Here is a 27958-nt window from a genome sequence, read left to right as displayed (position 1 = left end):
GAGAGACAAAACAGCAGACAGAGGGAGAGAGAGTTGAGAGCTATTTCCTGCAGTCCTCAGCTGCAAGCACATCTGTGTGTGAGGGGTCCAAACAACCTCCCATGTGTTTGCTCACAGGTCGCCTGATTGCCTTTCCTTCCTCTTTTCTCCCCCACTAAAGACCTTCTGTCCTTCCTCTCACTCCAATCACCGCGCTGTGGCCCAGAGAGGGGCATTCTGGGAGAGGGACACGAGGAATCAAGATGGAAATAAGGAAGGAATAACGTTTTTGTTCAATCGCTTTGGTGCTATTTTCACAAATATGTGGTTCATTTTCCAAACTCTTAGTACAAAACTCCAAACTGTTAATACTTGTAATGCAGCAAGTATTATATTCAAAACCATTTATTGTGCATTACTTTTGTTATGAGACATCTTTTACCGCACAGCCATTGATCCAAACAATAAGTTCACTGTAAAATAACATAAGAACATCGATTTAACCACCAAAACACACAACAACCAGTTATTTCAATAGAAAATATAGAAATAGAAAATGTTAAAAAATTGTCCTTTGAATGCAATTTGCTACAGCACTGTACATTTCTGTACATTACACTGTTCACATTAGGCAATACTACCCACTAAAATTGCCTGAACATCAAATTTCCACTGAAGACATCTTTCACAATGTATTCAAACAAAATAAATGAAAGAAACGTCATGTTTGCATCGAGCTTGTCTTGAGAATTTGGCTAGAAGTTCTCATGGGAATCGGCGTAAATGTCCTCATTGTTCATGCACCTGGGGAGAAAGCCTGACATAGGTCTGGATTGAAATCCTTGCATGCCTCGTCTATGGGATGAAGGAGGGTGGTACGCTCATGCGGTTGGCAATCATACATATTCCATCTATATTGAACCTGTGTATTGTATTTTAGAGTATTGTTTGTACTTGTGTGTGGTAGTGGTCCTGTACGTGGCTCAGTTCATAAGAGCATGGGCCTAGCAACACCAGAGTTGTGGACTGTTTTCGTGTTAGATAAAAGCGTCTTCTACGTAAATTGTATATCTCAAAGTATTACAGTACTCTTTTTGCCAATACAATTTTTGTGAAGCAGTGTGAAACAGGCAAACCAGTTTAAAAGCTGTAGGTTTACCAAATGGTTAAGTGATTATTAATTAAGAGCAGTCGGATTAAGTAATAGTTAAATGTGTTTTAACAAATGAGAAGACAATCATATCAAAGGTAATGGGAGCATTGCATTGTGAAGAGCAACTTACTTTATATGAACATGTATTCCAATGTGAAACATGTATTTCGAGATGTAACACTGATTAAGTTTGGTGAAAAGGGGACTGTGATTTTGTGTGTTGTGCTTAAGAGTTTTTAAACAACTGCCTTGTTTTGTACTAAGTGTTGTGAAAATGTACCCCATACTGTACTTGTGACAATTGCACCAAAGCGATAGAAAAAAACTGTAATATGAACCGAAAATGTGTATTTCTGTAGGACATGTGTACGCGTTAGTGTGTGACGTGGGAGCCCTGTGCTCACCCTGGGTTTGGAGCCTGCTGTCTGGGTCACACTGGTGCACCCTGGGGCGTGAGCTCCACAAAGAAGCCTTCTATTAACAGCAGCACATCACTCAGGGGAGGAGCTCAACAAAACCATGACTGCACTTTGGGGATCATAGAGTTGGCTTCATTACATCTGATATCACTTAGAAATACAGCAGGAATCAAAACCTCTTCACCAACACTGGAATTCACACTGACTCTCCAATAGACACAGACGGCGAGAGAGAGACAGAGACACGATACATTTCACATTTAAAGGACTCAGTGACATTATTTAGTATTAAAACTTGATTTCCTTTATTTTGTGAGATGGACAAAATGATAAAAACGTACAGCTTAGGAACAATGTCTCGTCTAAGATAAGTCTGTGTTCTTTTCTTTACATAATAACAATGAAATTATAATCGTAACAATATCCTTGTGTTCTGAAGAAAGCAAAAAGAGTGAAAATAAATTATCATAACAACTAGTATAACATCAATTATAACAACAATAATAACAATTATTAACTTTATATAAACTTTCTGTTTGCTTGCTTCTTTTTTTCCAATAAAGTCCAGGGGGACCAGGCGGGTGGGTGTGTATTCCAGCATGTGAGGGGTGAGGGGTCAGTGGTGTGTGTGTGTGTGTGTGTGTGTGTGTGTGTGTGTGTGTGTGTGTGTGTGTGTGTGTGTGTGTGTGTGTGTGTGTGTGTGTGTGTGTGTGTGTGTGTGGGGAGGCTGGTTCAGAAAGTCTCTCATACCCACGGTGTGAACAGTCTGTCCACAACAGGAGGGGGGGGGGTGGTCTCATTACACTACAGAGGTTCAGGAAAGCAGTGGTTCTCCTAATACCTCACATATTTTCTCTCATAGGGTGGGAGGGGTACCAAAGTGACTCAGTAAAAAAAAAGGCAACTTGAAGGGAGCAACTCAACACGCCCATGTTTCGCTTCACCTTCGCACACTCACGTTCTCTCTCCCTTCAGTCACGTCTCCTCTCCATCAATTCTCTAAATGAGGCCAGGCAAAACAATGTCCTACTGACAGTGAGCCCAATTTACCCCTCTAGAGACAGAAGCATTGGTGGTGATGATATGGTGGAGGGGTGATGGAGGGGCTTCAGGAGGTTTCAGTGCTCAGCCCAGGCCGGCGACCGTCCGGAGTGATGGTGAGGATGGCCGAACGAAGGGTGGATGGGAGTGGGAGTGGGCAGCATGTGTCCGGAGTGGCTGAAGGGGGGAAGGTGGCCCATGTGGGTCATGTGTCCAGCCAGGCCTGGGCCACCACCGAAGGGGGAGGACTTGTCATGCATGCATTTGGACAGCTCATCGTAGCCATCTCCGGAACGCCTGCCCCTCTTGGACTTGCTGGACATCTTGCGGTTGCGTGTCTGGATGCCCTCCTTCTTCATGGTCATTGGCCTGTTGACCTGTGGAGAGGCCAGAGAGGAGGGATGTTAGCTAAGGAGTAGTCAGACGGGCCTGGAGTAATATAGTTAAATAATATATATATATATACAGGCTTCATATTAATATTATGTGGTTTTTACCTGGGGGTGGCAGGTAGCCTAGTGGTTAGAGTATTGGGTCAGTAACCAAAAGGATGCTGGATCAAATCCCTGAACTGACCAGGCACATTTTGGTCGTTCTACCCCTGAACAAGGCAGTGTTCCCCAGTAGGCTGTCATTGTAAGTAAGAATTTTTTATTTTTGCCTTAACTAGTTAAATAAAGTTTTTATTTTTTAAACAGTGTTTCTGTTTTTCTAAATGATTAGTCATTGGATATTTTCTTACACTCTCAGTGATTTTATATTCAATTATGTCAAGTGTAATTTGTAATTTTAGATCATTTAGAAAAATCTAAACAACTATGATGGAAAACATGTTGCCTTCTTAATAAACATGAGGGGGAAAATCTGATGTGCCATAAATGTTGTGGAACAGGTTTAACAGGCATTGTATGATCAAGCCACAATAAATGGCATTAGCCTTTAAGGCTATTGAATATAATTATCTCACTAAACATGAATACACAGGACTGGAAGCCATGCTGGATCTGAAAGGGCTACTCTCAGACAATTTTGCATCAATGTAACTGAAGCGATACCCTGGCATGAATGTAACTGATGCGTACCCTGGCATCAATGTAACTGACGGCGTTACCCTGGCATCAATGTAACTGACGCGTTACCCTGGCATCAATGTAACTGACACGTTACCCTGGCATCAATGTAACTGACACGTTACCCTGGCATCAATGTAACTGACGGCGTTACCCTGGCATCAATGTAACTGACGGCGTTACCCTGGCATCAATGTAACTGACGCCGTTACCCTGGCATCAATGTAACTGACGCGTTACCCTGGCATCAATGTAACTGACGGCGTTACCCTGGCATCAATGTAACTGACGCCGTTACCCTGGCATCAATGTAACTGACGCGTTACCCTGGCATCAATGTAACTGACGCCGTTACCCTGGCATCAATGTAACTGACATGTTTCCCTGGCATCAATGTAACTGACACGTTACCCTGGCATCAATGTAACTGACGCGTTACCCTGGCATCAATGTAACTGACACGTTACCCTGGCATCAATGTAACTGAAGCGTTACCCTGGCATGAATGTAACTGATGCGTACCCTGGCATCAATGTAACTGACGGCGTTACCCTGGCATCAATGTAACTGACGCATTACCCTGGCATCAATGTAACTGACACGTTACCCTGGCATCAATGTAACTGACGGCGTTACCCTGGCATCAATGTAACTGACACGTTACCCTGGCATCAATGTAACTGACGCGTTACCCTGGCATCAATGTAACTGACGGCGTTACCCTGGCATCAATGTAACTGACGCATTACCCTGGCATCAATGTAACTGACGCGTTACCCTGGCATCAATGTAACTGACGGCGTTACCCTGGCATCAATGTAACTGACGCGTTACCCTGGCATCAATGTAACTGACGCCGTTACCCTGGCATCAATGTAACTGACGCGTTACCCTGGCATCAATGTAACTGACACGTTACCCTGGCATCAATGTAACTGAAGCGTTACCCTGGCATAAATGTAACTGATGCGTACCCTGGCATCAATGTAACTGACGGCGTTACCCTGGCATCAATGTAACTGACGCATTACCCTGGCATCAATGTAACTGACACGTTACCCTGGCATCAATGTAACTGACGCGTTACCCTGGCATCAATGTAACTGACACGTTACCCTGGCATCAATGTAACTGACGGCATTACCCTGGCATCAATGTAACTGACGCCGTTACCCTGGCATCAATGTAACTGACGCGTTACCCTGGCATCAATGTAACTGACATGTTTCCCTGGCATCAATGTAACTGACGCGTTACCCTGGCATCAATGTAACTGACGCGTTACCCTGGCATCAATGTAACTGACGCGTTACCCTGGCATCAATGTAACTGACGCGTTACCCTGGCATCAATGTAACTGACACGTTACCCTGGCATCAATGTAACTGACGCGTTACCCTGGCATCAATGTAACTGACGGCGTTACCCTGGCATCAATGTAACTGACGGCGTTACCCTGGCATCAATGTAACTGACGGCATTACCCTGGCAGTTACCCTGGCATCAATGTAACTGACGCGTTACCCTGGCATCAATGTAACTGACGCGTTACCCTGGTATCAATGTAACTGACGGCATTACCATGGCATCAATGTAACTGACGGCGTTACCATGGCATCAATGTAACTGATGGCGTTACCATGGCATCAATGTAACTGCCGGCGTTACCCTGGCATCAATGTAACTGACGCGTTATCCTGGCATCAATGTAACTGACGCGTTACCCTGGCATCAATGTAACTGACGCGTTACCCTGGCATCAATGTAACTGACACGTTACCCTGGCATCAATGTAACTGACGCGTTACCCAGGCATCAATGTAACTGACACGTTACCATGGCATCAATGTAACTGACGGCGTTACCATGGCATCAATGTAACTGACGCGTTACCCTGGCATCAATGCAACTGACGCGTTACCCTGGCATCAATGTAACTGACACGTTACCATGGCATCAATGTAACTGACGGCGTTACCATGGCATCAATGTAACTGACGCGTTACCCTGGCATCAATGCAACTGACGCGTTACCCTGGCATCAATGTAACTGACGCATTACCCTGGCATCAATGTAACTGACGCGTTACCCTGGCATCAATGTAACTGACGGCGTTACCCTGGCATCAATGTAACTGACGCGTTACCCTGGCATCAATGTAACTGACGCGTTACCCTGGCATCAATGTAACTGACACGTTACCCTGGCATCAATGTAACTGACGCGTTACCCTGGCATCAATGTAACTGACACGTTACCATGGCATCAATGTAACTGACACGTTACCCTGGCATCAATGCAACTGACGCGTTACCCTGGCATCAATGTAACTGACACGTTACCCTGGCATCAATGTAACTGACGCGTTACCCTGGCATCAATGTAACTGACACGTTACCATGGCATCAATGTAACTGACGGCGTTACCATGGCATCAATGTAACTGACGCGTTACCCTGGCATCAATGCAACTGACGCGTTACCCTGGCATCAATGTAACTGACGGCGTTACCATGGCATCAATGTAACTGACGCGTTACCCTGGCATCACTATTGTAAAGTGGCTGTTCCACTGGATGTCATAAGGTGAATGCACCAATTTGTAAGTCGCTCTGGATAAGAGCGTCTGCTAAATGACTTAAATGTAAATGTAATGTAAATGCATCAATGCAACTGACGCGTTACCATGGCATCAATGCACCTGACGCGTTACCCTGGCATCAATGTAACTGACACGTTACCCTGGCATCAATGTAACTGACACGTTACCATGGCATCAATGTAACTGACGGCGTTACCATGGCATCAATGTAACTGACGCGTTACCCTGGCATCAATGTAACTGACGGCATTACCCTGGCATCAATGTAACTGACGCGTTACATGCTGACCAGACCGGACACATCGCGTGCGCAAGCGTCGCTAAATAAATGTAGAAATCCATGTTATTCAATTATTGCACCCACACTGCTCGCCTGCGCCAACGAGCGTCTGCGATGCCAAGGGCTAAAATAGAAGTCAGTTCTATTTGTGACACAGATCGTGCTGCAAGTCCTGCCTCTCCCATCCTCTCATTGGTTTATAGAAACAGGTACCCACGTGCCATCTCCTCATTGGTTATACTCACGTGGGTGATTGAAAGACGAACTGTTTTGCCAGTCGTCGTGGTAATACTATTAAAGTTTAGATGCCAATCACCATATAAGTTCAAAGATGAAAAAGCCTGAAAGGAGGAGAGATGACTAGAAACAATTTGGTTGGCCATTTTATGTGTGGAGTAATTGGCCGAGTAGAGGAGCTTGTGCATTTCAGGTAAAATAACAACTCAGTGTTTATATCCCAGGACAAATTAGCTGGCAACAGCAAGCTAGCTAAATAGGACAAATTAGCTAGCAAGTGCAAGCTAACTAGCTAAATTGCCATACATGTTTAATGCTTTTTTTCGAACTGTCCCCATATTAATGTCATTGGTTCAGAGTTTGTTTTGCTATTTTAACCTGCATGTCGTGATCGCTTTTGGTTTGGGGGACAAAATAAATGTATGCACGATAGCGCACGCGCGCAGCCGGTTTGGGTTCCGTGTTACCCTGACATCAATGTAACTGACGCGTTACCCAGAATGACAGTCCCACCCTCCAGCCTCTCCTGGGAGCAACACCCACCATTGAAACAAAGATGGATTAATAAAAAGGGGGAAAAACGACCGCGGGTTCTGCTTCACAGGGAAAGCAGGCTTTGCATCTCTCGCCCCCGCTCCTAAATCGATACAAGCTGTCCGCCCACTTGACCAGCTCGCCCCGCAGTTTCTATGTAAGCGGTTAGGCTACTTACGTTGTGCAGTTTATAGTAGAGCCCGCAGGCGTTGCACACCGGGTCGCCATTACCGTTACGCCTCCAAAGGGTGGTGGTGGTGGTCTGACAGTTAGCGCAGCAGGTGCCAGCTCGTCTCGAAGCGGACTGTGGTGGAGAAAAAGACAGAACGTTAATAGGCTACATTATGAATAAAGCCATTCAAATGTTAGCTGATTTGACGATTGTATTAGCTTAGGCAACAGAGATCAACGAGGAAAGTGAACATGACATGAATACGATTATTGAAATTAACTACCATGGCCATGTAGGCGTAGCCTAAGGCATAGCCTAATATAGATTAGGCCTATACATTTCAAATGTTCATTTTTTTTGCCTATAGGATATTTCTGCGTTTAAAACGTAAAACCTCTCGTTTCATAGCCTATCGTGATGTCCCACTCTCCGGGCTACATTCACAAATAACTTCAAAGCCAGGCCAGCGCCAGTTAGACTCATGAAATTGCTTACAGGGAGTCACATCTGTATTTGTTTAATTGAATATATTCTGTGATTTATACAAGCTTAATTCAATTTTCCAATTTGTGCAATGCTACAAAAGCAGTTTCTCTGAAATGCGTTGTTTCTGTCTTGTACCAATTTCTGCTGTCATATTTCATTTAATAAAAAAAATTAGATAGGGCACATTAATAATTTATACCGTCTCTATGCATGATTCTCCCTTCCCTTGATCCAGAGAATCAAACGACCCGAACTATAGGCGTCTATAAGACCCTGTCTGCCAGTGCGCTTTGTGTCCATTACAGATCTATTCTTCATACATAATAAGAAACATTTAGGCTCACAATACAATAACATAGCATGTAGGCCTATGTATTTATTTGTATTAATTTAGGGTTTTATGACAGTGGTTCATGCAAAACATCCCGAATAAAAACTAGGATGGCGACGGACGGAATTAAAAAAAACAGAAAAATAGAATAGTACTACAACAAAAACCACATCGCATTCCGGGGCATAAAGCATGTGCCAGTGCCAACGGTGCATGACCAACAAACAACAGACCAAGAACATAAATACATTTATTTTCCAATCCCCACAACCATCCCGCAGCTCACGTTCTCTCTCTCTTCACACATAACTGGGTCCTATAGTGTTATGATAATCGCTTTACAGTATACTGTAAAAGTCTGGCCTGCCGGGTCCATACAAAATGCAGCGGTATTTGTTGAAGGCGGAAACACCCGGGAGCCTGGCTTCCTTATCGTGCCGGGGCAGATATCCGAATAGGAAACAACTGGATGCCCTTTGAACAGAACTCTGAAAACACTTGAGTTGAAAATGCAAAGCTGCGGCCACAGACCGACCAAATGGAAAATGTAATGGACTTCTCATCGAGAGAACGAGTCAGAGGCGCGCTTATTTACACCAAGCTGCGCTAAAATGACTTATAGCCTACTTGTTCCACTAATGCTGACAATAACGCTAATACAGTCTGTTACAATATATTTCAAAAAGAGAGTTATAGAAATAAAAAACAACATTCGCAATGTTCTCCATCCCATTACATGTATCTCAATGGAAGATAACCTAGGCAAAGACAAACTCAGGCAACCATTGCAAAGTGTTAAACAATTACGATATTTCAAATAGGCCACCGCGTGGGTTAGGCTACACTTATAAATTATAACACGAATTTACATTTAACAACACGAGTGAATTGGGCTACAATTTGGTCTATTATTGCGTCTTTGGAACTGCATGACTGGATGACTGCATAACGAGTGTCCATTTAATTAGATAGTGGGGTATAAGCTATTGATTGAAATATTCCCATTAGGCCTATGTATAGTAGTATGATTTAATTATGTCAGAACAAAGCTATTCAGATCTAGCCTATACAGAAATGAGGTATGGCGGGTAAACCGCTACTGATCATTAACATGTTCAGAGGGAAACAAGGTAGAAAGGTTCCTTAAATAAATAAATAAAAATATGGTTTAGCAAAATGTAAATATCGAATTTAAAGTTTATATCAATTTAAATCCATTGCATATTAATGCGAAAATGCTTGGAGCTACCCAAAAGTTAGCATTTGTAATGTGCCTTGAACTGCCACTGAAATGATGTCACTTCTCACAACTTGAATATCTTAAAAAGTTCGAGATGGTAAGTAAGCCTATCCTATACAGTCAAAATGATGAATCCTAATCAGAGGTCTGAATATAAAATGAACAAATAAACCTTTTCAATATAATCAGGAACCATTATCATTTGGGGAAAAAAATGTATTGTAATAATAACTTGTAAATTAAACATACAGTAATAATTCAGTCCACCTGAGACAAGGAAAATATATAGGCTTATGTGCATTAGAAATAACAAGGCTCAGAATAATCCTTGCTCTGAAATGCCTGTGCAGAAACACTGGACAAAGTATTTATGTGTGTGCACTGTTTCTCACTCACTTCAGGGTGGTGATAACCAAAGCAACATGGGCATTGGGATCAATGACAGTATCAGCAGTATCAGCACTAATGATAGCAGTTCAAATGGCAATAGTAGCAGTATTGTAACAGACGGTGGAGGCAATCACCAGGGGGTGAGAGGGACAAACAATTCCAGGAAGATCATAGGGAAAATACAACTTTCCTGGAATTGTCCTGGCGGTATCGGCTTCGTGCTCTATTTTGGCCCCCTTTCTCAGATGTGGAAGGGTAGACGGGAGCGAGATGGGGACTCACCAGTCTGCGTTTGGGCTTGATGAGAGGTCTGTTCTGGCCGTTCATCTTGTGGTACAGGCCGCAGGCGTTGCACAGGTAGTGGCCCGTCCCGTCCCGCCGCCACAGCGGGGTGGAGGTGGCACCGCAGTTGACACACTCGCGCCCCTCTGAGCAGAATTCAAGTGGAGGGAAGACAAAGGGACATTTATATAATTAAAAAGTTCACACTCCATCAAAAGCTAAACAGTAACGGATTCACATTGAAGACAATAGCCGCCAGAACGACACAGAGGAAATCATGAGCTACTGGACACACTCTTCATTAGTAGTGTAATATGAAGTCCCCCCACACAAACACACACTGGGAGGACAGTGTCTCAGTGTACATATCAGTGTGCAGGTGTACCAGCCAAAGACAATCCCATATGACTGTCATTTGTACAGTTTGGTTCAGGGCGAATCGCCATGGACACAGACACCTGTATGTAAAGTGATCCAGGGTAGGAAACCCAGAGACAGCCAGGACGTGTCCAAAGGTGTCCAAACAGATGAATGTGAGACACCATCAAATTAGAGCTACATAATTCATGTGCTGTGGGCACACATGAGAGGAAAGAGAAGAGTGTGGTGCTGGTGGTGGTATTAAATGTGGGCCTGACCACATTGTGGTCTCCAACAAATAGGTGCCCATATTATAGCTCAGTATCACTTTATACCAGCCCGGTTGCTATGTTTCCCTTTACTCATGACTTTTGAAATTATTTACAAAATCTTTTAATTGTTAGGTTTCTGTTTGTGTGCCTGGCAGATACTGTGACCCATTTAGTGGTGACCCTCTTCTGGTGTGTTCAGGGTTCAAGTCTTTTCACCCACTTCTACATCTTCAGCTGCAGAAAGACAGTGGGTGTTGCCTGTCTCTCTCTCTCTCTCTCTCCTCTTACAGGTTGCACTGTGGTATAATGCACAGGCTCAGTCAAATGGGCCGTTGCTGAACCTCGACCAAAATGGCCTTGTTTAATTCATGTTTCCCTCTCCCTCGAGCATCGTGCCTTTATTCCTATTATAATGTCAGCAACACCCATAGTCCCACCTAAACCTGAGAAAGGGATCTGCTCAGGACAATGGCAACGCTCCTTTTGAAGTGTTTGACTCTCTCTCCCTGTTTTGTCAGTCCAGCAGAGGCACCAGTATCAATACAACATCGCCTTCCAGCTCCAGAATGACAAAATGTGTTGAATTATTGTGTAATTTGGGAAGTTCCTTGGGGAGAGAACACTGAAATCCCCCCTGGCCGAGAGTATAGTAGAGAGACTGAGGCCATTGCCATTCCAGGGAGGAGGTATGTAGGTGAGCGGATAGGGCTAGTTTAAGGTTATTTAAACAGGAAGCCACACTGTTGTGTAAGGTATGTGCTGACTGCTGAAATGTCATTGTGGCATTTCATACAACAATCAATCACGGCTCCATCAGACTTTGGGACTGATAAAGGGATGTGAGGCCTTATGTGAGTTACTGATTCTGGATCTGTAAGGGAATGATTCAAGTTCATGTGTATGTCTCTGTTGTGATAGTTACAATGCTCTTGCATAAAATAATCCCTTTAAAGGATTTGTGGATACCGTTTTAATTAAAATATTTGCATAACCCATCTACCATCCACAAATTATTGAACTACTGAGCATACATCAGACAATAACACTTTGATCTGTAGTGATAATCCAAATGAAGACAGTTGTTTGCTAATATCGCTATACACTAACAAACAGTTAGAGAGACTTCACATTCAAATAATTTTTGGACACCAGGCCCACAACATAATTAATTTTGAGTTAATTAGTCTGAGCAAATGTAATGATTAAATGTCTCCCTATGAGCTCATGTGATGGCTTAACTATGTAATTAACTATCTAATATGTTTATACATTTATCTGAAGGTGATGTGGTCTTTTCGGAGAACCTAAACTGCTATAAGAGAAACGTTATTATTACAATATCATAGCCTTATTATCAATTATTATTATTGTATTATGACTTTGTTGTCTTCGATATGGTCATTACTACTAGTGTTAATCATCCTTTCCTCTCCCTTGATTCTTTCTCACTATCTCAGCGCACTGGGCCAAGGCCATGCTTATAAAACACAAACAGCAGGGCTCTGTCGCCTGTGACAGCGTGTCCCGACAGTGCTTTGTTAGTATTGGGGCGAGCAGTGGACGGTGGAGGTCGTGATTTGTTCACTCAAGGTATACAGGATATGTCAGGAGTCGCCAGAGCGTCGTGACTCCTGCATTTTTTAAGCTTGTGCCAAACAAGGGCATTGGTGGCATTTATTCTCAGCATCCAGCCAACCAGGCCCGATAAACATAAACACGACCACATAGAATATGGTTTCAAAATAATGATTAGGTTAGCATTCGTGCCATTTGGTAATAAAAAAAACGTTATTTTAAAATATGGATAGGCCTGTCAGACATGCTTATTATAGGCCTAGGTCACGTATAGCACTTTCAACAGACCTATTAATAAAAACATTCACAATAAGTATTATTACATATTATATTGAAATATTATTATATTCAGAACCCTCTTCATAATAATTCTGCCAACTAGCCTATAAGCCAAATGATTGAAAATAAACTAATGTTTTCACGTTGAATTACGTATTTTAATTTTGGTGATTGTTTGACTAGGCTGCCTAGGCTGCCTCGACTCAAACGTGTTTTAATCATGTTCAAACCTGAATATTTGCGTTTCAAATATTAGTCGTTTCATGTTAAATGCTTAATCATTTCATTTAAGTGGATGGTGTTTACAAGTGGTGACGAATGCGATGGAACAGAGATAAGAGCCACTGGGACAGGCTTGGGAAGGAGAGAAGAGCTACAGGTAAAATAACCTGACGTTATTACAGCAACTGTTCGACAGCGAAACACTTACAGGACCACCCAAACTATTTCTTGAAGATTAAAGCATTCATAGCCCTATAAGTAAAATACATTTAGAACAAGCTAAATGTTCATTCTTGTTTGGGACCTGACAGATATCCATGCACTTCCAAAGCGTTTTGACAAAACATAGACCTGACACTGGTTTATATTGCCCTAACATTGACTCCCAATATTTGTATACCTTAAAAGTACATAATTAGGCCATACCATACTCTTTGTGCGCAGAATAGACTTATGAAACTCACCTGAGCACGACCGGGCTTTGCTTTTACACTTCGGCGTAAAACTGGATGAAGATCCACCCAGCAGGCTACCGGGGTGGAAGAGACTGCCGCCGTATTCGTGTGGTGTTGGGAGAGAGTATGGGTAGGTCGGGATGGGGTGGTGTGTTGCGGGAGTTTGGGCACTCATCGAAGCCAGGCTGTTGCGGAGAGGACTGCAACCCTCCATTTTCATTCCCTCTGCCAGTGACACTTGGTATTTGATGGACTCCTTCTCGTCCATTCTTGTCGAGGTGGAGGTTGGAGAAGTAGGGCCGAGGTCCGGGGACACGTCTTTGGGAGGCGTAGGAGGGAAACTGTAGAGATGGTGCGGGCTGCAGTGGGACGCAGGGGTGAGGGAAGACACCGGAGCAGTGCTGGAGCTGCTACTGCAAGGGTAGCCGGAGCTAGCAGGATGCATTCCTGGCTTGCTGAAGTGACTGACCGCCCATGCGTTATGGTGGTGGGCAGCAGAGAGGGCCGCCTTCCCGCTGTCAAGCCACGGAATTCCGGGGCTGTGGATGAGGTGTGGCCGGCAAACCGGACTCCCAAGGCGAGCTGTAAATAAGAAATATTATGATTTCTTTTCTAATCGAAAGCGATGTGTCCAGTACTATCACACTGCGTAAAGTGATGTCTCCTCACCTGTTGATGTCAATTCCAAACTATTTAAACTCGACATCGAGGTATATTTTTCTTAGTGTAAAAGTTATTAAAATACCTACTACAGCTCCGTACCATAGACTACTTGACAAAAATATTTACAGATGTTAATGTTTACGCTTGTTGCAACACAATCTCTTATTGTCGAAAGCATGTATGGGAGAAAAAAATCCACGGAGAGAAAATGGGAGTGTAGAGGCCTCGACTAAACTGCTATTTGCCAATGGCCTGTTGGTCGCTCAGTTCCAGATCTCGGACTAAATGTTATTAGTAATTTTGCGTTTTGATTTTATATCCGGGAGTGCCCCCCTCTCTCTCTCTCTCTAGAAACCCCTGCTCCAACAGAGGGGTTAAATGACATACTTCCCTTTCCCCTCGCTGTCTCTTGTTAGAAATGCTCGTTTTATGATTCAATGCCGTACGCCAGAGACAGCCACGCGTATGGACATCTATGTGTTTACAATATTTCAATTGACATCATTTATGTTCTCACATATTGAATAAAATAACATATCTAGATTTGTTTTTAAATACAATGTTCTGTAATGGACGACTTTTTACTGGTAATGGGAAAATGTTATTGTGCATCAAACATCACACAACCAGTTATGGCAATAATACAAGCCTACCATCGATTAGTTTTAAAGCAACAGCCTGGGTGGTTGGATACATGTTGTCTTATTGCACCCTCTCACAATTACCTAAAGGCTATAAAGCAGACTTAATTAATACAGTTTAGTCACAGGGCTGAGCGCGTCTTACCATGTGCCTGGCTGTATGTAACCCTGGCCCGGGAGTTGGCATAGTAGGGGTTCCCCTGAGAGTCCAAGTGGTTTAAAAACACATCCACTTCGTCTGGGGGCAAAAGCGGCGCCATGGGCTCCATGTAGTTGTGGGCCAAGCTGTGGTGATGCGAGTCTGGATGCTGCCCATTCAACACCGCGTGATGATGCGCCATCCACCGAGATTGATCGGCTGCGACTTCCATACCTAAATCGTCGATAACTTTATCCAAGATATCACCGAAACGCCGTACTTTTTCTGAAAATATAAGTTATCTTTATGTGGTCCTTCTCCTGGATTAAGCACTTTATACAGTCCCGAAATGTGGAGAAAAGGATGGACGTAGTGATGTCATACGGGTTTTCGGCACACTCTCCTTACAGGTTCTTTGCTTCAGAAATAGAATCCTTGATCCGTTTTATTGACTCTTACTGACACCTGCAATGAAACACGACAACATTTTATAATTTAATACACAACCTGGTGCCACACTCTTTTGCATACTGACGACCTTTTACAAACAGCTTTCACCACAAAACTGTAATTTAAAAAAAACTACTTACAGTGCATTGCACCATTTCTGCAATGTTATACTCATAACACATGCATCCAATCTTACTCCATTGGAAAAAAAATATTTCTTCTGAATTTACCTGTTGAAAGTTTGATCTATGACTACGATCAGCTGTTCAAAAACACGTTAATCTCTGAAACGCCTGATCCGTGAGGTACCGGGCGCACTTTCCTATTGAATTGTGGCAGTACACTGACGCGACTGGCGCCAGTAAATTCCATATCAAGCGAGTCGAGGCGGAGTCAAGGGCGAGCAGTGACCTCCTGTAAGCCAATCACAGATCAGTATAGCTGCAATTGGCTCATGTATCCCAGCTCTTTCAGTTTCCATTCGAAACAGTAATGCCCCGGACCAAAAAACTAAAAGACATATCAATCAGCGGTGTAATTTCTCGGGGGACTTTTCTCTCTCGTGAAGCTCGCAGAATGAGCAATTTGCCCCTGATAATGTCTTCTTTTACCAACACTCAGAGACGGACAGCCCAGATGGAGGCAAATTGAAACTGTAAATTGTAAGCCTGACAATTTCTGTAACAGTCAACTAGGCCTACATTATCTGGCAAACGCAGTAGCTGTTGTCACTTAGCCTTGCATACCACCTTGAGATTGTTTAGCCTTTAGAAAACACAACATTATAATGCTAAGTTTGAATTCAAAGTGTATGCCAATGCTATTTTGTATGGGCTAGTTAAATGAAACCAACCAGATTAGATGTTCAACATGTTTAGTGGGCTAATTGAAATGCTATCAAACATCATAAAATAAGTAAGCAGTCTTTTGGTTATTATTCTCTATTCAACAGTAAAGTGGTTGGTTTTCACAAGTTTTGTTTTATAGCATAGGCCCTGCATCGGCAGTTTGGACATATTTTACAAGGATCCTATATGCCAATTATGTAAATTTATTCTAGAACAACACCAATTGCAAGTGTGAATGATCACATGAACCTGCAATGTATATAAACCCAATTTTCAGTGCCTCTAGGATTAATGGGAGAGGATTCGTTTTATGACTTCGAAAGTGGGGCCATTGTTGTGAGCGCCTAATTGTCTTTAATTATTAGTCACGACATTCCTCTTGTGAAAACATTGGTTTTGCCTAAGATCTAGAGCAGTCAACACTTTCTGCATGTTAATGTGCCTTTTTCTCACTTGGTGGTACAGACAGGGCGTCAGGCCCGCCTCACCTGTGTCAAACCAATTGGTGACCATTAGCAACACTTTGTTAATTATTCTTTACATTCACCTCATGGCTGAAACAAGAAGGCTTGTCCACCACAGGCATAAAGACAGAGTGTCGCCAATAACCTTTTATCAACCGCTCTACATACCCAAATACCTGTCTACATACCTGTGATTTATTTCAAACCAGGAATAGATTGGAAGGCCTCATAAGCAAAGGAATAATAGGCTATGAATAATAGGCTACCAACTGAACCTCCTAAAATGTAGTCTATAATCCAGCGCTTGTTATGAGGTTATTAGGTTTAGCCTTCAAGTGGTATTTTATTATAATGTGATGAAATACTGTAGCCTACACACTTTTGCACAGGTATTCTATGGGCCTGTCTGTACCTGATCAAAATAACACGGGGAAAGAGCATCCAGGGTAAAATCGCCAGTCGAGACGTACTCGCTTACCCTCTATAGTAAAAATGTGACATTTCGTGCCATACATCACGATATTAAAATATTAAAAAGAAAATGTTTGAATGTCTTTTTTAATAAAGAATGTGTGTGTGTGCGTGCGTGCGTGATTGACAGACAATAATTGGAGGGAGCTCGGGGCCCAGACTGGCCGCCTCTCTGACGCCCAGACTAGACGTCACAGAAAAAAATCTCAGCGCATGGACTTCACAATTGTTCCAAAAAAGCCTCGAGATCAGTTACGACCAAGTTTTGTTTATTCTAATAGAAATACAGTGATGTTTTGGCCAAGCCTAAATAAAATAATTACATACTTAGACTACTATACTCAATCTGTGAAAAAAAAGGATGCATGAATAGCTTAACGCAATGTTAGAACGAGGGAATTTGGACAGTTTGGGCTTTGATATGAGGATATTTGCAGGCAGGGTGTGTGTGTTTGCGTGCGTGCTTGCGCGCGAGCGAGAGTGTGTGTGGCTTGGCATTCAGTCATTGGCATCTGGTCAGGGGCCATGACATGATGAGCTCAGCACTCTGTGCTTGTCATCTTCTAAAATCAACAAATTAGTGTATGTGGGGTCATAACACACCCAAGGGTCTCCCTATGTAATCACCCAAATAACAGACATTCTCCTGAAATGAGAGCTGTAGCAGCTGAAAATGTCAGGTGTAGCAAGGACATCTCTCTTCATAAATAGGTTTCTTTGAAATAATTTGCAACTCTGTCAATTGTCATTCATTGAGCAGGTCAAGTTACATAGATTTCAAACAATGTTTTCTATGGCACTTTGGTCTAAAGTACAAAATAAAAGTAATAAAAAAATAATAAAAAGCATCAACACAAGAGATCTCTCTAAACTATGATGCATCAATTTAACAGCAATGCAACGACTACATGTTTTCAATGTAAAGCAAGAGGAATTCAAATCTTGTCTTGACCAAACCCTAATAGTGATCATAGCAGGTCATCTTTTTTCCCTTACATCACCACTGCTGTTTGTCTGTCTGTGGTTGTCTGTCCTCTGTGCTGTGCTCCTCTGTACCGCAGCCTGCTCTGTGCTGTGTGGCTGGGACTGGGTGGGTCAGGCCCAGCAAGCAGCCTCTCCATTGTTGTTTTGCATGTTTGCCAAATGGATTACTCAACGGGATTTACCCCTCTGTAATTTATACCTTCATTAATCCCATTTGTATCTGTGCTGGAACAAAGGATGGGATGATGGGTTTGTGTGTGTGTGTGTGGGGGGTCCTCGCTCAAGGACATAGCAGCATTGTCTCACAGGGGATGCTACCCTACTAGAGCGGTAGAGCCCTTGGAGGTAAGCACATGAACTTCCTTGCTGCCTATGGCTGAGGAAAAACATTTATTCCCATAAGAAATGTTCATTGGCTATACATGTCAATGACAGGCATTGTTATGAATAAGAGGCAATACGATGGTAGCAAAACCATGTCAATTCAGGATGCTTCTTTTCTTCTGCCGTAGGTTTGTAGGCCTATCTGTGCAGTGGTCAGCTCCAGTCCTACTCCAGTCTCATTTTCACCCCATTTAACACCTGATTTACTTAACAAAAGGCACATCTCATGTTGAAGATATCCCTAATGACCATTGCTATGGTAAGGTGAATGACCGGACGACGGTTGTTATTTTGTATTTATTTATTATTTAACCTTTATTTAACTAGGCAAGCCAGTTAAGAACACATTCTTATTTACAATGATGGCCTACCAAAAGGCAAAAGGCCTCCTGCGGGGACGGGGGCTGGGATTAAAAATAAAATAGAAAAATAAAATAAAATATATGACAAAACACACATCACAACAAGAGAGACAACACTACATGAAGATAGACCTAAGACAACAACACAGCAAGGCAGCAACACATGACAACACAGCATGGTAGCTACACAACATGACAACAACACAACATGGTTATTACTGAACCAGAGTCGGTGTACGAGCAACAGAGACCATTCCAATCATTAACAGGTGCTGCTATGAAATGAGCTTGCCTTTCTCTACCTGTTTGTTCCCCTTGCTTATGGTCAACATCCATCATTATTCAGAGGGGTGAGGGTGGGGGGTGGGGTAGAGAAAGCCACAGAGGGGTTTGTGAAGATAAGCAGAGCTGGGGAGAGGAGAATGACACAAACCAGCTGAAGCATTATTGTCCTTTACTCATGGGTAATTACATCGAGCACGGGGCACTGGGGGCTATAGAGTAGACAGAAGCAGACAGCACCCAGCACACAGCCCATCCTAGTGGAAGTGCAAACCCAGAATAGGGTTGTGAAAGCAATGCATTTTCACCCTCATATTAAACTAGATGCATGAACTGTTTTCTGAGTTGGTGAATCTGGCTACTGTATGTTCAAAGGAAATGTTCATAGTATAATGGCCCATTATTGGATGGACTTCTGTACATTTTGGCTCCATGGACCTCACTGGTAGCCTTGATATCATTTGAGAGTGTATTTATATTAGGTCTAAGTGATCATCAGAAAAGGGACGCTTAACTGGTATGGCATGTGAGGTTACTGATAGGTAAGGGGCCACATGCTGAGTTTCGAGTGTAAGTGTCGTTTTTATTAGCTGATGACAGTCTCACGAGGGCAATAAATCTGCCTGCTCGAGACAACAGTCCCGCCCCTGTTTCTATTCGACCACTGAGACCATGACGTTATTGCCCTTTCTTGTGATGAAAGGGGGTTGGTTACTAGAGTCTTAATGCGTTTGAAAGCACAGGTGATTAGTGGATACATACATCGTCATCTTAATATGACGCTGATGTTAATCTCACACCCGTGATTGGTTAGCCTAGATCTGCACAATTCCACAATTCCATAACCCAAGGCCACAGCAATTGTCACGTTAAATTAAAGTTCAATTGTGATTAACTTGTTAATACTTCACGAATATCTAGTAAAAAACAGATCACATGAAGTCAGTTAATTCAACTGATTGGGCTACTCGTAATAACCATGTAATAACACTGTTAAACCATGAACAATTGAATCTGGACAAATGATAGCCTAATCGATGGTGCGGAAGGTATGTCTTTGGGAGGACCTTAGCTCTACCAGATGACTTCATGTTTAATGAATCACATTGTGTTGTATTCCTAGTTTATACAGCCCAATAGTTACAAAGACAAGTAATAACGAATACTAAAAGGAGCTATAGCATACTGTTTCTATGCATTCTATTTAGTCTGATAAAAAAATGATGTTATTGTTTTGCAAGCCAGAAAACCGTGGTGTTTGATAGTAGTAATTATAGATTTTACAGGGAAGTGCATGCAGTACATAAGCAGAAGATAATAGCAGAATTAGATTACATGCTGCGTAACGAATTCTTATAAACGAAAGACTATATGACATAAACACATGAGAAAATGTTTGCATAAAATGCAGTGAAATTGTAGTCTATTGTTATTATTATGATAGCTTATATGTTATCTTGTTCTTCCCACATTCTAACACGGCTACTCCGTTACGGTGCCACTCCAAGTGCGGTGCCAACTAGGGCTCTCTGTAGCCTATAATGTGTGCAGTCAACGTTGCATCATTATGAGGCAAGTATACTGTAAATGATATATAGGCAGATGGTTAAAAAAAATAAGCTTTACGCTTGGATAGCCTACTCTCACATATTTAATTTCAGTTGATGGACAACTAGTCTTTAAATATGTACCACAACCAGTAACACGATTGCAAGGAATTTACAGCATGTCGAAATAATTCCACTTACAACAATAGTAAATAGTAAATAATGAATATCTCTTACCACCAGACTGACTCGGTCCTGCTCTGTCTGGGAGAGGAGTAATTAGAGATTCAGTCCGGTAGCCTATAACCGGGTCTCGGTTTCGCCTGCCTGGCACTACGTAGTCCTCGCTGACGTTTCCCTTTATGCGCAGTTATGGGTGTTGGACTGCCTAAAAATCAATCCGCGTTTGTTAGTGATGCTGCTGTGGAAGCTATGTCCCTCTGTCCCAAAATAGTTATGTCAGTTGGCAAGCAGTTTAGCATCCCCCCTTTCTCTCCCTCTATCTCTCCCGTTATCTGTATTTATCTCTCTCTCTCCCCAGTTTTCTTTCTATAGCTCCGCTGAAAACGAGGGGGGAACTTGATAGACATAGGAGCAATGTATGTTGTTATGGTGCGTCAACCAGTCTCAATCTTGTCTTCCGGGTCGTGACTTCTTTGAGCATTTTGATATGGATTGTGAAAGAGTATCTAGTGTTCATTCTTAAAACCCTTTTAATCATAAGGTTTATCCGGCACACAATTCTACTTCATGGTCGAAGCAGAACAGTTCCTTATGGAATGTTAGAGAGAGTGGCACGTCAGTATCATCACTCAACCAACCCGTGTAAGGTGAGTAACCCAGAAACTGAGTGAATACGAAAAACACGCTTCCTAAAGAGACACTGCTTCATTATTGTCATCCAATCCACTTGGATCAAACATCTTCCCAATCAGGTTATTGAGTTTAGTTGACTCAGATTGGTGTGATTATATTACATATTGAGCTATCTTGGGTTGCTGGGCTCTCAAGCAAACTTAAAACTACATGCACAATATAATTGGCCTACAGCAATCCGGTGTAATGAATTCCTTCCCCGCTCATTTTGATTGAAATACGGTATACCCCATGACCGACCCTCCCTCCCACGATCTTCTTTTTACTCTGTCCCACACATTAACACCAACTTTAAAACATGCAAAGCCTCAAAATCTCCTGCACGCGACCTAGGCTCGTGCGCTGCAGCTAAAGCCAGGCAGGTGCAAGGACTGCTGCATCCCGGTCCGTGTCCCCTAGAGTGCACACACACAAAAAGAGGAGAAAACCAAGCTTGCATAAAAGAAAATAAAGAAAAATTGAACTTTGACAGAATTACTTGCATTCATTTCAATGCTTAAAAACGCTTCTGCAAATACCTCTGTTTTGCGTCCATGAATAAGACCATGGATAAAAAACAACACCAGAAAATAATATACACACTGTCACTCGTGTATTTGTCACTCGTGTATTTGTCACTCGTGTATTTGTCACTCGAAAAAAGGCCTGGTTGATTAAATAATCTAAAGGAAAATAAACGGATACTAATCGGTCTGGTCTACATATATCAGAATTTCACAAATGAAAGAAGAATAACAGCTGGAGAAAGAAAGACAGGAGATAACTTATATGTTATCTTAAGATGGCTTTATGGCAACCCTCTGTGGAGGCAGAAAAAAGCTCCCCAATGTAGGCTGGTTGTTGTATTTTGACGCCATACAAAAGTTTGTCCCTATAGGCCCATATTTTAAATAGCCTGTATGGCGCATAGGCTTTCATTTTCTTCAAAATGTTGTTGTACAATATCAAATGCAATGACCGCGCACAATTGAAGACACCATCTCTTGTTGAAACTGGATAGAGCATTATAGACTTAGACCTTGCATAGAGTGGTGACTCTAGCCTGCCTATACCTTCCTTGAAATGTAATCTCGACCCCTGTCCGGATGTTGTTATCCCATTATTCAAATTAGAAGTTGAAAATGCACTAAACATTTGGGAACTTGGAGCAGACATAACAGATCAATTTGAATGTCCATTATTTTCACCGTATCCACCCCAAAAGCAGCAGTTCTATCTTTTAGGACACATAAAGTTACATCATCAACAACAGCAAAGATTATGATAATACTTGTTAATGTTAATAATTATAATCAAACACTCATCACGAATAGTTCTTTTCGTGTAGATTATCGTTTATTTACAAGATGGTAGCTCATCATCACTTGACGAAATGGTTGGGTAAATTAAGAATTTTGCAACATACCCATACCATTAAGCCAATTAGAATGCCTATTAGTTACATATCAATAAAGGTATGAGCAGCGTGAGCCTTGTGATCTCTGTCCAGCGAAAATAATAGCCTATTGGTTTGAGCGCCCGTTTAAAGTTTATCAGCCCAGAGCTTCAAATCCTATTTGTAATTTCTGTAAAAAAATAAAAAAATAAAAAATATATATATATATCTCTAGCCTATAGTTTGACCCCTAGTTTATATTATGGACATGTTAAAGCAAATGATCTCGAGGTGAGCTTAATGACAATATAGCCTACAACATTATAGTCCTAGATTAGCCACCATAATTATAAGGAGGAGGACAGAATAATAATAATAATCTGCCTAACAATAATTGAATAATAATATTTTTCATGGGGTCATCATAATGACGTAAGCACATGAACATGTATTCTGTGTATTTATTCATTTATTTAGCCTATGTTTCTTTCTTATCATTTTCAACATGTTCTGCATCATGGTTTTTGTCGTGAGTGTCTTCACGGCGCTTGGCAGAGACGTTATTATTTATATATGCATGCTGCATTAGATGCCAGGGCCCTTCTTCTTCCGATTATTAGCCTACCAGGGGTAATATTTCATCGGCACTAGGCAATCTTTGTTCTCTGTGAAGATAATAAATGGCCTAATCGTTATCAGCAAACTGCTGGGGGTGTCAGCACCGAACGAGCTGGAAGCAGGGACCAAAGTGCCGCTGAATAAATTGGTGTTCCTTATCTCTCATTCCCAGATTATCGCCGCCTTTTCAAACTTGCACAAGAAATACATTCAATGCATCTAATGCATCATTTGTGGGGGGAAGATCCCGCAGGTTGATAGAGACAGATAGATGCAGAGAATGAACAAATATTTACAGGTTTTACGCGCCGGGTGTTGGAGCCAATATTAGCTCCATTGGGGTTTTTAAATTAGTTTATTGAGTATAGGCCTTTGGTACACACACTTTACATATCAATACACGCTATATTAAACATATATCATAGTGAAGTGATATGATGGTTATCTGACTGATTAATCCTGTCTCCTCGGTTGTTGTCTCTACATTGGCAAAGTGGTAGGGCTAAATGTGTTGCTTTTTTACTCCTTTGCCTGGGATGGAGCCATGTATGCGTTTCCAGATATGCTTTCTATACTGAATGGCAGCCTACTCCCTATTAACTATCACCGTTGAAATTTGAAACACAATGTAACATAATAACTAACACATAATAACAATTAACAATGGCAATATTAATGTCCATAAATAACAATGAAATAAACAATAACATAATACTGTCAAAGTATTAGCTTAGGCGAAGTAAAACGAAGAACAACAACAATAATACAGGCCTACTATTCTACTACTACTACTAATAATAATAAGAATAAGAATTATGATAATAAGAATAATAATAGGCCTAATAATAGGTGTAAAATATCATTATTACGTCTATTAATCACAGTATTATCAATGGCAATAATGTTCACTTCAATATCGACTTAAACATACAATATATACTATAACAAATAAAATAGGCTTGTATTACTAAAGATATACTAAAGATTCCGAAATGCCAAAAGTGTATTCGTGCAAGTAGACAAGCCGTTCCTGCTGTTTTTGTATATGTGTATTCTCTAACAAATGCCTTTCTTACCACTAGAATAAAATATTCAAATTCAAACACAATTATTTTTCACTGTCTTATGAGTAGAACTAAAATCTTAACAGGTTACGATAGACATGGTATGGGCCTAATATTACTCTGATATTTCATTATTGATGGCTTATGAGCGCATATTTCGCAAACACTATTAGCCGCAAAAACTGCACCATGGACACCCAGTTATCTCATGACTGTCCTTTGCTTTAGCCATAGAGTCTACATGAATCATTTGACCACACAGATAGTACAATGTTTTGGAAGAGGGAGAAACCAGATTTCCATTCACAATCGAGCATGGAACACGATCTACAATTTATGTGACACTTATGACAACAACAACAAAAATCCAGTATAAACAACCTCCCCTTTTAATAAACACCTACTGCACACACTGGTTGAATCAACGTTGTTTTCACGTCATTTCAATGAAACAACTTGGAATAGACGTTGTATTGATGGGGCATATCCACCGGGCCCGTGCTCTGATGGTCTCCAAGACAACCAAGATAACGTAGCAGCAGTTTTCCATATCAGCACCAGAGTCTATTATATCCCGGGATTAGCTCTCTTTCCGAAAAGGTCAGACACAAAGTCATGAAACCTGGAATTTTCACCCTGGCCCTGAGTGCATGGACATACATATATGCATTCGTGTGCCATTTCATTCGTATGCCAACAGTCATTAACTTAATGGCCTTCAGCATTTCCCTGCCCACAAAATATCAACATCATAAAGAGGGATCTTCTGTGATTTTTGGTGAATGAATGTAAAGACAGAACAAGGCTTGTAGGGGTTACTCAGGCTATTTGTGTTATTACCAACCCGCTAGCGCTCGGTTTTAGCAATCGGGCCCTATTGTACTGTTATGTAGCGACCCCTAGTGATAGAATTATGATTAAAATGTAGACTCATTCAAATGAGGAAAGTGAAGATGTGTGCGTGCGTACCTTAGAGACACCAGAATAGTGGATTTGATTCCATGACCCGTACATAAAACGCATGCATGAGTTTAAGTCGTCTGTTAAAATGCTTTTTTTTGTGCATGTGTGTGTGTGAGAGAGAGAGAGAGAGAGAGAGAGAGAGAGAGAGAGAGAGAGAGAGAGAGAGAGAGAGAGAGAGAGAGAGAGAGAGAGAGAGAGAGAGAGAGAACGACTACAAAAGGCCATTGCACAGCTGGAATGTTCCAGCTGGGATTCCCGATGGCTGGACAGGAAGAGAGTGGAGTCCTGACAGGAAGAGTCTGCTGGGAGGGCTAGTACTGGGTGGGGAGAGAGAGCTGTTTCCTGTTAGCTGTTCTCCCTCTCTCAACACATTTCTCTCTAAGTGTTCTGTCTACCTATCCATCTGTCTTTTGCCATGCTTCACTCCCCATCCACTTTAGGGCTTGTAGGCCTATCGTTTTTGAATCCATCCTATTTCTCTGAAATGTTCCCCTTCAAACTCCTCATGTGAATTCACACAGCCACCGTATATGATACGTTTGTTTAAGGGGGTTGTGAGGAAGAGGACCATGGGTCAAGCTGCCAGGCCGCCAGGTTGCTTGAGGTGTAAGTTAACTGGGATGCAGGAACCAGGTGTTAGCACGGTGACACTTCCTGCCTGTCAGATCTGTCAGATCTGGTTCACAATGTAAGGCCATGTACCAAGGGGACAACAAAGAGTTAATGTCAGATTGACAAAAAAGAGGGTGAGAAAACACGGAAATAATGAGAGTCTCACTGTAGAGATGAAATAGAGTGGTATGTGAAGTATGAGAGGAAAAATGTCTTTGTCTCTCATAAGCTCAGTGGACAATCAAAGTTTCCTATCAGCTCTGGAGTAGGGGGAAATTGGCTGCCCTGGAAAGGAGAGGGCCACTCTCACAGCCAATGGGAAGTGCCCCTGTCACTTTAATCAGGAGTGATAGAGAGAGAGGAGGAAGTGTGTGTGTGTGTGTGTGTGTGTGTGTGTGTGTGTGTGTGTGTGTGTGTGTGTGTGTGTGTGTGTGTGTGTGTGTGTGTGTGTGTGTGTGTGTGTGTGTGCGTGCGTGCGTGCGCGCGCGCGTGCGTGCGTGCGTGCGTGCGTGCGTGTGTGTGTGTGTGTGTGTGTGTGTGTGTGTGTGCTGATACTGGGTGTCAAGTAAAGTGTTACCGCAAGGGTATTTGAAAACAAATAAATATTGATTTGATGGCTGCCAAATATTTGATGAAGAAGCAAAAACTACAAATTCGTCTAAATGTATGATCATGAGCACATGGCTTGGATACAGGAAGGACATGGAATCACCTCAACATTAGAGTAGACCCCTTTTGCAGCTTCAATTTGACTAACAAATATATTTTCATAATGAGTGAGACAAGGTAATACAGTAACACTTCACATCAAATTCTAATTCTTTGTGATCATTACAAGAGTTATTACATAGCTAAGTGGAATAAGGAACAGTCACTATTCCTCTGGTGTGCAGAAGTTACAAAAACTCTCAGCTCATTAATATGCAATAAGTATGCAATTACCAAAGTATTATGTAACAACATGCTAATAAAACATTGTTCAAAAAGTAATTACAGTTTGATTAAACAGGCACAAGTACAGTTTGTTACAGTAACACAATATGGCTATTATATGTCAAAATGAAACCAGAATATCGCAAAACTGCCTTCTTGAATAAACTACAGCCAAGGTACAGTAGGTTGAAAATCATGTTAGTTTGCATTTTGAGTAAACTATCCCTTTAAAAATGGTATAGTGTGTGTTTAAAACAATAACACTTACTCTCAGATGGGTAAAGAGGTTCGAAGTTGTTCTTGCTATGCATCCAATTTGCTATTTGCAATGTTTTCAAATGGCTTTGAATTACTCTGCAGTATTTTCAGGTAACATAAAATGAATTGCAGCTTTCAACCTTTTCAGTGGCCTGTTGAAAAAGTCATTCAGTAGTTGAGCATTACAACTTGTACTGATCTGTTCAAAATATAATTGGTTAATTGGTTTGACTTGATTATGTACACCTGGGGCAATAGCCAATCAGGATAATGAACATTTGCAAAATGTTCAGATAGACATGTATTTTGTAGATCAAATGAAGAGCTCATTCTAAAATGCTATATATCCATTTTCAGAATTTGTTATAAATTAGCTTATCTTATCGGGGCGGTAGCCTAGTGGTTAGAGTGTTGGACTAGTAACCGGAAGGTTGTGAGTTCAAACCCCTGAGCTGACAAGGTACAACTCTGTCGCTCTGCCCCTGAACAGGCAGTTAACCTGCTGTTCCCAGGCCGTTATTGAAAATAAGAATATGTTCTTAACTGACTCGCCTGGTTAAATAAAGGTAAAATATATATATATATAGTAAGTATTCACAGCCTTGAGTCAATACTTTGTAGAAGCACCTTAGGCAGCAATTACA

At 41.8% G+C, this 27958-nt stretch overlaps 1 protein-coding gene across 5 annotated transcripts; it reads right to left on the bottom strand.

Annotated features, from left to right (window-relative positions):
• Positions 1-368: 368 nt before the first annotated feature.
• LOC118400151 (GATA-binding factor 2-like) lies at positions 369-21088 on the bottom strand. Of its 5 annotated transcripts, none has more exons than XM_052473349.1 (6): positions 20853-21088; positions 14830-15288; positions 13391-13962; positions 10218-10376; positions 7495-7620; positions 369-2969 (listed from the first exon to the last, which is right to left on the bottom strand). In XM_052473349.1, the coding sequence occupies exons 2-6, from the start codon at positions 15053-15055 to the stop codon at positions 2670-2672; spliced, it is 1383 nt and encodes a 460-aa protein (XP_052329309.1). In that variant the 5' UTR covers positions 15056-15288; positions 20853-21088; the 3' UTR covers positions 369-2669. The 5 variants fall into 5 exon arrangements, with proteins under 5 accessions (XP_052329309.1, XP_035652585.1, XP_052329307.1 ...); XM_035796692.2 differs by lacking the exon at positions 20853-21088 and adding an exon at positions 15414-15628 and having other exon boundaries at positions 10218-10363; positions 13390-13962; XM_052473347.1 differs by lacking the exon at positions 20853-21088 and adding an exon at positions 15414-15628.
• Between the last annotated feature and the right edge of the window lie 6870 nt (positions 21089-27958).

This window comes from Oncorhynchus keta, chromosome 21 (genome assembly GCF_023373465.1).
Source record: "Oncorhynchus keta strain PuntledgeMale-10-30-2019 chromosome 21, Oket_V2, whole genome shotgun sequence".
Classification (NCBI taxonomy): domain Eukaryota; kingdom Metazoa; phylum Chordata; class Actinopteri; order Salmoniformes; family Salmonidae; genus Oncorhynchus; species Oncorhynchus keta.
The sequence above is the reverse complement of the archived record's forward strand: the minus strand, read 5'-3'. Positions and strand labels throughout refer to the sequence as shown.